Raw genomic sequence first — 12,502 nt, 5'->3', positions numbered from 1 at the left:
TATATTAGTTGTGCACTACAAAGTGCATTCCAAACAGGACTTTTTAAAACTAGGAACAACAAAAAGTCCCCTTCCGCCTCAATATACAGCTGTTTGTGCGGTATAAAAGCACGTCGAATGAATATTTTAAATCGTCAGCCGCGATGTCCGTCAGGATGTAGGTACATGCATTTTGGATGGCTTTTATGTCCACAAAATGCTTTCCTTTAATCGGCAAATACATTTCCTTTAATCGGCAAATACATTTTTCTGCAAAGGTAAAAGTGGGTCACAGGTGTCAATCGATGAGATGGCACATTATCGTTTACAAACGCCAACTTCCTTCTGTGAGACGTTCTGACTGAATACGACAAATAGAATGCATCAAACGCATCAAAACATTAAGATAGAATTGTACAGTAATGGTTTGGTCTGGTGGAACTAACTCTTTGTGGGCAATGTCATTGGAATCAGGCAAATCAACACTGATTTCACTTTTAACTTCCCCAGACGAGATTTTTTGGATTTTGGCTCGTCTGGCGCCTTTTTGGATAATATTGAAAACACCACTTTTCATCTCCAATCACAATGTTGTAAAGCAAGATTTTGGTCTCCTTGAAATTTGAGCAATTTTGGTCGTCAGCCAACTTGTGGAACGAACCGTGCACACTGATGTTTTTGAGATGCTCAATTCAAATTCCATGAATTTCAATGAAGATTTTGGCTGATTTTTGATGAATCCACGCACAGTTTTAATGGAATCTGCGGTTACAACGGATTTCGGTTGGCGAATATGTTGCTCATGTTGCTGTATGTCCTCACTACGTTTTTAAATGACTCATGAAGTCTGCCACGCGATAAATAATGATCATTACCGTAAACTTCGTTCATCAACTGAAACGTGTCGGTAAAAGATTTACAAAGTTTAAAACAAAACTTAACTCTTTGTACGATGCTCATTTTTACCGACGTATCAATCTTTTCTATTCGTACAAATGTCATGAAATTTTCATGGTACAACAGTCACCTTTGCGAAGTCATGTAGTTGTAAATACTCGCAGATGACCTTACCAGAAATACTTATTTTTTAAAAGTCCTGCTTACTTTGGAAAGCACCTTGTATTATAGGAATTTTAGCTACTTGGTTAAATATTGCAAAAATAAATTATAGAAATAGCAATTAAAACATTTTGTAGGTACTTCAAATTTTAAAGATAGTGAAAGTACTGTTTATTCTTAAATATTTCATTTTTACGATTAATGAAAATAAAAAAGACAATGGGAGGTCTTTTCTTGTTCTTTGTTTTCAACTGTATTAGAAGTATACTTATTTCTGTGTACCGCATCCGAATGCCTTTGGTATAGTCCTAAAATGTAATATAACCTAACTCTACTATAACTATATCCAGCGGCGTTTACCAACGCTATTGAGGAAAATATCTTCTAGCCATAAATTGATTAACCCCAGTAAATTATCCGCGTTAAATATGCAGAAAAGTTAGGTTGCTATCATAATAAAAACAAGTTTACCAGAGGAACCTATTGGTGGTTAAAACAATTCTTTAATCTTTTATTATTATATACTCATCTTATTGCTAGTACAGTACATCAAACGAGGAACAAATTTTGGTGTAATTCGATGCGTGTTCAATTTTTCAGTCAAAATTTCATGGCATGACCCAATTAAGATGCTAACCTCTCCTGCTGTTTTTGTGACAGTCAATCGGCGATTTGCACACACCAGATTTTTGGTTTTATGAACGTGGAAGTCATCAGTTGAAGTGAAAGGCCTTCTTGATAGAAAATCATCTTCATTTGACCGACGACCACTTTTAAATCGTGAAATGCCATTCGTAACAATGCGTACGACCCATAGCTTCACCTCCTTAGGCTTGTTTCAAAAGTTGGAACGTTTCCATAAAAACTTTCCGTCACAAATTGTTAAACACGTTGCACTCGAATAACAATATTACGAAAATTAAATGAAAATCAACAATCTAAGAACATGTGGTTACAGAGGTTAAGTGCAACGCAAAGCTGCCAACTGCGTACCACTAAATATCTCCATTTTCGTGTAACTCGGTTATTTTCTTAACATACCTCGTACATACTATTTTCGATATTAATGGTGAACACTAGGATTTCATCCTGGGAGGAACAGTTAGTACTACCATAAAATAGCCTTAGATACTTTTCTTCCTACAAATAAATTACCTTTTGGGCATTAATAAGTTTTTGCTTACCATTGCTAGGTGCACTTACATCCATGTGGTTCAGTTATCAGCTGTTAAATACAAAATTACGAAGTAAACATATAAGATTTTCTTGCTTCACAGAATATAGGTACATAAAATGGGCTAGTCTTGTCAGTATTTATAGTGAAATACAGAAAAAACAAAACTTTCATGGAAAATTAAGTTCCAGTCGTGCAACGAAAAATTATTTACTCTTAAGTGAAGAGCTGGTAAGGGCAATAGGTACTTGGTTTGCCGGCTCGTTTTTCGAGCTTCCCGGCAGTTGTCAATGGTAAATAATTGCCTGGTTGGTTGCCACGTGGTTGGTTCAGATTTCTTGAAGTTTCGACAAGACATATTGTTCACTTTTTTAAAAGAAAATCTAAAACTGGAGATACTACTGGCAATATTATCACGCGTTTTGTCTAACCCAATAAGAATTCATGTTCTTAGGCCACTTGATTACTCCTCAAACACCTGTGGTGTTTGTGTACGTGTTTTTCGCAGGAGTAGGTAATTCACATCAACAGGTGTACGTAATTTTCATAAGTGTTAACTGGAACTCCACTCATAACGTACTTAAAACTAGATTAGAAAGTTGCAAAACAGATTTCTTAGCTATTTAAATTTTAGAATAAGTGGTTTATAGTGGTGATGAAGCAACGCACGACAATTATTTTATTAAAAAACAATAGATTTCATGCATTTCTTGAATTTCAATTCAAGTTACCTAACAACTTGATCGACTGTTTTAAATTTGCAGCGTTGTTAAACTTTTACATTTACCTAGAAATAGGTACCAACAGTAGTTATTTGCTTAAAATAATTTTTTGTAGAATCAATTTAGGTATAAATAGCCCCATTGTTGACAATATAGTTGAACTCTTAAATATTTCGTCAAACATTTGCATGTTGTTAGTTTTAATTATTGTACCTGCCATTTTCTTGTGTTCTTTCTTACTTATTCAACTATGTTATTATTAGACATCTGCCACACCATCTTTACTTTTGGAAATAGCTTAATGTTCTCTACAAATTTCACAATTTCGTTTCTGTTTAGAATCTGGAGCATGGTGCAGGTGGTTGGGTGGACTGGAACATGGTTCTAAATGAGAAAGGTGGCCCCACCTATATTGACAACTATGTCGATTCTCCAGTTTTGATCAACGCAACCATGCAGGAGTTTTACAAACAGCCAATGTTCTACTCCCTGGGACATTTCTCAAAGTTTGCAGTTCCCGACTCCGTTAGATTGGAAACCACTGTGGAGGAGTTGGACAATGTGAGAGCAATGGCATTCTTGAGACCAGACAATTTAATAGCATTAATTATATCTAACAGGTGAGTTTGGACGTCTGTAATCTGATAAGCTCTATACAGGATGTTTCTAAACTAGGGTTCCAAACTTCTGCTGCGTTTATAACTCATTAAAATAAGCCAAAAAGTTCCTATTAACATGTGCCCTAAACCGCTCCCTTGGGAAGTTATATGCCCTTAAATGGGCTCAAAAAAACTGTTTTTTTTTTCAAATTAATTGCAGTTATGAAGGATCCGATCATTTAATAAATAATTTATGACATAAACTAAGACTATTTAAATTTAGAGTTACACTTACTAATTAAAGAACTAATTACTACTGCAGACAATAGCTAAATGTGAAATAGAAAATAATGGGATTAAAATTAGTAATAATAAGTTAAATTACAAGAACTGCTCGAAGTGACCACCTTGCATTTCGATGCATAATCTAGCTCGACGCTTCAATGATTTGCGAACTCTTTGGAAAATTCTAGGTGTTTGCCTTATTTCCATGCACGCGGTTTCAATTTCCTCCCGTAGTTGCTGAATGGTCTCAATTGGAATTTTATAAACCTTTGCCTTAAGTTGACCCCACAAAAAATAGTCCAGGGGGTTAAGGTCAGGGGAACGTGGAGGCCAGGGAACAGGACCTCCTCGGCCTATCCATTTTTCTCCATACAACTCATTTAAGTGTTGTCTTACATTATGTAGGTAATGAGGTGGCGCCCCGTCCTGCATAAACCATATGCTTTGGCGTTCAATTAAAGGGACATCTTCCAAAAGTCCTGGCAAGTCGTTAACTAAAAAATTGTAATAATCCTCACCATTCAATCGATTAGGCAACACAAACGGTCCGATTAGCCGATCGCCTAAAATGCCTGCCCAAACGTTGACGGAAAACCGAATCTGATGTCTGGACTGAAATATGCTGTGTGGGTTTTCATCAGCCCATTCATGAGCGTTATGAAAATTGACATAACCATCTTTACTGAAGCTTGCCTCATCCGTAAACAAAATAAGAGATGCAAAATTCGGAATCCGCCTCGATTTTCGCAAAAACCATTGGCAGAACTGCCGACGTGGTTCGTAGTCATTCGGATTTAAAGCTTGAACACGCTGGATATGAAAAGGATGAAGTAGTTGTTCGCAAAGAATTCGCCAAACTACGGAAAAACTTATGTTATGCATACGTGCGACACTTCTTACACTAACCCTTGGATTGTCCTGCACAGCTCTCAATACATTTTCTTCCATCACCGGTGTTCTTACAAATCTGTCTCTGCCACGATCATTTACTCTTGGTTGGAACGAACCATTTTCTCTTAAACGTTGATGGATCCTCTGAAATACCTGTCGAGAAGGAAGTCTTCTATTCGGGTATGCTGCCGCATACAGACGCCTCGCTTCTGATGCATTTCCAGCCGCACGGCCGTACATAAAGTGCATATCTGCCATTTCCGTGTTTGAATATGACTCCATTTTATGAGTTGCAATAATGTTGTATACTTAAATTTTCCACTCACCACTTTTACTAATTAAACACTGCAAAGCTCAATTGACAGTTTATCAATAACTTAAATTGTTAAGCGTTGTGGCAACGTCAGTCTTTTATTTGCCATGGTAAACAGATTTTTGTAATTTTTGGCCTAATAACTTAAAGAGCAGAGTAATTTTCAAACTCAATTTACTCGAAAACCATTGGAAATATCGATTTGGACAAAGATAATATTTTTTACGTAAAATTGTTAAGATTTTATAAATCTGTAGAGAAAATTGTAAAAAAATTGAAATAAAAAAAATTACGGTTTGAAAACCCCCTTCACCAACCTAAATGGGACGCATATGATTTGCCTGTCGAAAAACGGAGTAGCCCATGTTATTTAAATAAAAAGTTATGTGAGACCCATACATTTTTTTCTATTTATTTGCGGCCGTTTTGTCAATAACAGAAAAAAAAACAGTTGTGTTTGAGCCCTTTTAAGGGCATACAACTTCCTAAGGGTGCGTTTTAGGGCACATGTTAATAGGAACTTTTTGGCTTATTTTAATGAGTTATAAACGCAGTAGAAGTTTGGAACCCTATTTTAGANGTTTTGTCAATAACAGAAAAAAAAACAGTTGTGTTTGAGCCCTTTTAAGGGCATATAACTTCCTAAGGGTGCGTTTTAGGGCACATGTTAATAGGAACTTTTTGGCTTATTTTAATGAGTTATAAACGCAGTAGAAGTTTGGAACCCTATTTTAGAGACACTCTGTATAATACAGGATATTACAAAAGAATAGGTCATGCTCTTAACTATTCGAAAAAAAATTACATAACTTTCCTTTGTGTTTCTCTTTGAAGATGTAAGTTGTGTGACTGATATTTAAACAAATATTTTCATTTCGTAACTAACTAACTTTCATAAAATACTTAGTTCAAATTTTAGTTCGAGAATCGAGTACCTAGTTAGGAATCTAATGTTGGTAGAGGTTTTAAGATGGAATATAATGATTTCAATACTATACATTTGAAGAAGCCGACAAAATTAAATATATTTGAAAAATTCACAAAAATACAGTTTTACATTTTAATAAAAAAACATCTGAATTAGGTATTCGATATGTAATTGATCGCTGAGGGGATGGTAAATTTAAACCCATCAAAGGAAACGAATTTATCTGAATGTACGAACACCATTCAACACATTAAGCAACTTCAAGTTTAATAGATATGTATGCATACCACGTGTAAAACGTTTAGGAAAATTTTTGGAGATATACAGGCCTGTTCTGTAACTCCTAATCGAATAGATATGTATAAAATCGAATCGAGATCAACCCATCAAATCGAAATTGGGCAACATCGGTATTCTATAACTTCTACGTCTACTATCGAAGTTGTTGGTAGAAATCGACGTCGATCGGTCAAACTCTGTCGAAGTGGTAGTTTTAGATATCGAGATGGGGTCACGCATGCGCTGTTGTGTTAGATGTGTCAGTTTGAGTTAAGCATAACCTCACAACACAACAAATCTGTTTCCCTTTTCGTGTTTTAAATCACAGAATTATAAAATATTTGTACGTCTATACGTACGTGTATAGGTAATTTTTTATATAGTTATCTAATTTGTGCATGGTTTATAATATTCTCTATCAAAGGGCTTAGTTTTACCATGAAGTAAAATTTTCTGCAGCGTAATGTAATCTACCATGTAGTTCAGCTGGTCTGTAGAAGTTTTTTTCTTTACTGGAGTCGGAAATGACATCATTAATATTTTTCAGTACTGACCTTCTCGAAAGATTACAGCAAAATGAATGTATTTTAAAATAAACTATATAATCTGGTAGGTAGGTACAATTAAATTTACGAAACATGAGATTTCCTATTGAAACACATCTGCAAGTCAACTGTGCGTAAATTCCACTTTTTATAGCTGCGCTAAATCTTGTAAACGCACCTTTATCTTAGCTTTTGCATATTTCATATTTTGAAATATCTAACCTCTCTAAATGTCACTTGGTTATTAAAGTCTATAATCGCAGAGCAATGCATTGTTGCCATTACTCTAAACCGACATCGAATCGAGGTCTTTCTCTACGATTTGTAACTTCTATGATTTGAGTTACAGATTACCAATTTTAGGAAACGATCGAAGCGATAGATATTGAACTTTACGAAGTGCGAACATTTCGACTCGATCTGAGCATTTCGGTGCAAGTTATAGAATAGGGCTGATAGTCATGTCATTTGTCATATTTACACATTTGTGCATCATGTGTAAGACACAACTCGGATCTATAAATTTTGTCCTAATAACCTGCAAATATTTCAAACATTTATGTTACCGCATCATCTGGAGTCGGCTTCATAAAAATATATATTTTTTGAAATAATATTAAAACTGCACCCTTTACGTAATTCACTTGGAATTTTTAATAAAAATACAAATAAATCGATTACCCCAGTTAAATTTATTATAGCTGAACGTTTCAAACTTGCAAGATGCAAAGATTTCTGGACACTAATCTAATAGATTAATAGTCCCTAAGATATAGTAGTATTTTGGAACAAATGTTGTGTTATTCCTAATACGTTGTGCAAAACCGTACTTATCTTATCAACTTCGACGTCACCTGTTACATGAGTGTTGTATAATAATGAAAAAGTAATATTAACGGTCGGTAGAAGGAAGCACAAAAAACAAGCGCTTAGGTAGGGAATTCTAGAAGGAAGCCTAAATAGTTGAAGATAGATAGTTGTAGTGAGAACAGTGTGCAGAGAGGTAACAAGACGATCGGCGGGCAGTGTGTCAATAATAGTGAAAAATTAAAAGTGTTTAACCGGTATTAGTTAGCAGGTAATATTCTTTAAGTACTTTGTTGTTAATTGTTCTATATAATCTTATGATTGTGATGATTATAGATGTTTCATGATAATAATTCTTTGTAAGTTTAGCTTCCATTGCTTTATGCTCAAGGGCATATATTTTTCCAAGGTAAAATTGTTATAATTATACTTAAAGTTTGCCCATTATTTATTTCATGTTAAAAATATATGTATTGTCCTGATTGCCAGACATTACAATAACGACTTCTTTGTTTCACATCTAACTTGTTTTTGCCACGATTACGTTATACGTAAAATATAGATGTTTCATGATAATAATTCTGTATATGTTTAGCCTTCATTGTCTTACGCTCAGGGGCGTATATTTTTCTAAGATAAAATTGTTACAATTATTATTATAGATTGCTCATTATTTATTACATGTTAAAATATGTATATTGTCGTGACTGCCCAGATATTGCATTAACGACTTCTTTGTTTCACATTTAACTTGTTTTATCATGATTAGGTTGTTCTTTGATTTCTTGTGCTCACTTTATGTCATACGTCTATACGAGCCTTGTTGAGTTTACTAACATTTTCGCCCGTGCGGAACGAATCTGGATTAAGCTCGATTGCCTCCCGTATGGGACTCCAGTGTTATGAAGGATCTTCCGAAATCTCAACTATAGCTGGATTGCCTCCCGTATGGGACTCCAGTACCTTCCGGCCCTGCCGGCTAACTAACACCAAACCTCTTCAGTTTTACTTGGAAGTGTGAATGTCTAATATTAGTGAGATGACATTTAGTGACGCATTAAATGGGACAAGTCTTATCATTAGCAAAGGTTCTTAATTTATGCCTTTTGGTTAGCGGTTGTTCTGCATTCATATTTGGGTGGTCGTGGGTTTGTCTGCCATGCTCTTTCCCCGCAGGAGCTCTAGGTGAGCCAGGCACTCTCATTCTATGTTAAATGGTTGTTAATGTTTTTGTTTTTCTTTCTATTTGTCACATGTTTGATTTGAAGACTGTTGTACGTAAATAATAAAGTTAGGTCATCCCTTCAAAGAAAGTTAGTAGCCAGTGCCTTCCGGTCAATATAAAAATAGATACACACAACGTAGGTATTCCTTATGACGATCACATATTTTAGGCCACAACTACGTTTATACGTTTATATTTTTTTCGATCGAACCTAGGGTTGTTATACTACAACGTTATTTACGCAAATTTATAAAATTTTTAAAATAACTCGTTAATTTGTTCACTATGCAGTTATTCATAAAAATGCAATACACGATTGACAATAAAATAAAAGTGTTTAAAAAATTACACCAAACTGATTGCCTATGAATATCAATTAATGTTTAAAATACAAACTTTTCTGTGTATATAGATTTAAAATCACATAGTAAAAAATATATATTTCTAACTAACTTTAAAAATGGCTATTCAGATCAAATGACACTGGGGGCAAGTCTTTAGATTTCAATATTCTTATAGCAGAATCATTTGCATTTTTATGCGTTTTGATGACAGACTTTGAAAATCAGAAGTATGGTGGGTTGTTTTAATCTTTACTGATACTGATAGGTATCAAAACAAAGGAATCAATAGCATTTTGATTCTCAAAATTGCTATGATTAAGACACAATAAAAATGTACCCTTTTAATATATATGGATACTCGAGGCCTTGTTGCAGGTGGTCCAAGAGCGACTCTCGGCATCGTTGGCCTTTTCGCCGGCTCTCTGTAGAAATGCCTACAATTCGTTTTTGACAAGAATATGGGTTTGGGGCTCTTGGTAAAGAAGGAGTGGCAGAAAAAGAGAGAAGCGTGATCTGTGCTAGCTTGTCCATGTGTTTGTCAGAAATCGACATTTAGTATGCCAAACTTTTTAGAGCGTTCCTCGTAGCACTGGGTGATTTTTTGAAATAAGGATTTTTGATATTATTTTTAGAAAAGTATTAAATAATACTTAAATTAATTATGGCGTAATGGAACAGCATTTGGCTGTTAGACTCCCTTGAGTCTATATGAAATTAATGCAACTGATATTTTACAGACCAGTGTCGTGTTTCATTTGAATCCGAGGAACCGTATTCGAATTATTTAAAAAATGTATATTTGACAGTTATGTATCATTTTGTAACATTTGTGTTGAGTATTTTCAAACTAATGACCAAAGGAAACTTTTTGCATAAGGTACAATTTCTCACTTTTTGGATTAGTTTGGCAGCATATTTTGGAAACACCCTGTTTAAAATTACAAATTTATCGTTTTTGTTATAGTGGCAGCGAGAAGACTAGTGTCCGCATACAGAATAGCCAGGGACAGACCGCTGCCATACAAATAGAAGCTAACTCTATCAACACAGTGTTGTACAGTTAGATGGTAGTAATTGAAATGTAACAAGTGTAATAAGTGTAATACTGCGAAAAATTATAATGCAACGAAAGTAAATATTTAAAACAGTAAATTGTGTTTTTTTTTAACAACCTTATTTAATCGTCCCACCTTCATTTTTTTAACTCAATAAATATTGTTTTTAAAACGAATCCAGCTCCATTCCAGATCCAGCAAATATATTTTAGTCTGGCGCTCCATTATTTATTATTCTTTATATCATTTGATTAATTCACTGTTTTTTATCCCATTTAATTCGTTAAACATACTAAGATATATAATAGGTAATAATTATAACTTAAGTGTTATTGGATATTAAAAAAATATATTTTTTAGACAAAATACAATAAATACGTTTACATGATAAAAGATAGACTTTTTATGTTAATGTTAATTTAAACTATATACAGGGTGTTCCTAAATATGTGTCGCAACGGAATACTGTAAATTCCTCTTGAAAAAAGAAACATTTTTTTCCTTTTCCATTTTTCTCTCCGGGCTTTCGTTTTCGAGATACACGGTGTCAAAACTTTAATTTTTTTTTAGTTTTTCGCCAATATCTTAGGAATCGTTTGAACTACAGGACTGATCTTTTGTACACACATTACCACTATTAATAGCTACTTTTTCGCACCCTTCTCGAATTCATTGGACGTGCCAGTGGTGGAGATTTTAAGGTATCGTAAGGGTTTTTCCCCCCTAAATTTTACGCCACTGGAAAAATTGACTTTTGACAGCAAATTCTAAAGCGCCAATGAATTTTACACAATAAGAGTTCTCTTGGTTCATTGCTCTAAAGTCAACCGTTTTCAAGAAAAATGACTTTTTATGAACAAAAGCAAACATTTTGCTAACGTTTCGAAAATCTTTTGTAATTCAAAAAATAGGTAGTAATAATTAACAATTTTAACGAAATTTAACAACAGATAGGATTTTAACTTTTTTTTATCAATTTGGCGAGTAAAATTTACAGAAACTGTTCAAAATTACGTCCGTTGGCTTGAATGCACGCATTACATCTTCTAATCATGTTTCTTTCTGCCGCTGCGGTTTCACCTCTATCGGTCAACTTTTCGATAGTATTGACATGGATTTCATAAACGATGCATTTCGTTCTCCGGATGTTCTGTTCAGTTACTTGCACTTGCAAAATGTTCAAAATGCAAAATGCAAAATGTAAAAAATTTTCGAAACGTTAGCAAAATGTTTGCTTTTGTTCATAAAAAGTCATTTTTCTTGAAAACGGTTGACTTTAGAGCAATGAACCAAGAGAACTCTTATTGTGTAAAATTCATTGGCGCTTTAGAATTTGCTGTCAAAAGTCAATTTTTCCAGTGGCGTAAAATTTAGGGGGGGAAAAACCCTTACGATACCTTAAAATCTCCACCACTGGCACGTCCAATGAATTCGAGAAGGGTGCGAAAAAGTAGCTATTAATAGTGGTAATGTGTGTACAAAAGCTCAGTCCTGTAGTTCAAACGATTCCTAAGATACTGGCGAAAAACTAAAAAAAAAATTAAGTTTTGACACCGTGTATCTCGAAAACGAAAGCCCGGAGAGAAAAATGGAAGAGGAAAAAAATATTAAAATATTTCTTTTTTAAAGAGGAATTTACAGTTTTCCGTTGCGACACTTATTTAGGAACACCCTGTATGTTAGGTCGGTTTCCAGACTTTCGTGAACGGTATTTAAATAATTTCTGAGCCTTCTTGGTATTTAGAAAAAGATACTCTAAGAACTCTTTGGAATGAGGATATTTTAGTGGACAGAAATCTGTCTTTGGGGAAATCTACTAAATACTTTTAAAAAGTTTTCAGGTAAAAAAATTAATGTAACTTTTATTACGAAAACTTCACAGCATATTTCCATCATTAAGAATAGAAAGATTTTTCTGTTCGGAAAATACGTCAGAAAAGTCCCGGAAGTGATCTGACAGGTTCTAGTAAATTACGTTAGTAATATCTCAACTCAAGGTTAAATTTTCTATTTTTGTTATTTTAAAACTGTTTACTTATATGCACATACAATAATATTTAAGGGGTGAACCACAATTAGGAGGCTGATTTTCAAGCGTTTCTCATAATTTTTTTTAAGTGGAACGAATTGATTAGAGTTTGATCAAACTTGACATTATTTTATCAATATTTTGAAGTTCATTTTTAATTTTTTTTAAGTCATTTGTGTTGAAAATGCCGAATGGGCTGTTGTCCATTGACGGTTGTTGTCCGATGTTTTTTGAGAATATGAACCTCATTATGGGTAAAAATAGTGAA

At 34.1% G+C, this 12,502-nt stretch overlaps 1 protein-coding gene across 3 annotated transcripts in view; it reads left to right on the top strand.

The window, feature by feature from the left end:
- Window positions 1-10,302, top strand: part of LOC111691997 (putative glucosylceramidase 3) — a 48,038-nt gene extending 37,736 nt beyond the window's left edge. For all 3 annotated transcript variants that reach the window (XM_023455618.1, XM_023455619.1, XM_023455617.1), the window contains 2 exons: window positions 3,274-3,554; window positions 10,115-10,302. In XM_023455618.1, coding sequence (XP_023311386.1) covers window positions 3,274-3,554; window positions 10,115-10,214 — 381 coding nt within the window. In that variant the 3' untranslated portion in view covers window positions 10,215-10,302. The remainder of the gene's footprint in view (window positions 1-3,273; window positions 3,555-10,114) is intronic.
- The last annotated feature ends 2,200 nt before the right edge of the window (window positions 10,303-12,502 follow it).

This window comes from Anoplophora glabripennis, unplaced genomic scaffold, assembly GCF_000390285.2.
Source record: "Anoplophora glabripennis isolate ALB-LARVAE unplaced genomic scaffold, Agla_2.0 scaffold747, whole genome shotgun sequence".
In the NCBI taxonomy this organism is placed as follows: Eukaryota; Metazoa; Arthropoda; class Insecta; order Coleoptera; family Cerambycidae; genus Anoplophora; species Anoplophora glabripennis.
Note: the sequence above shows the minus strand (reverse complement) of the source record. Positions and strands in the feature narration are given on the sequence as shown.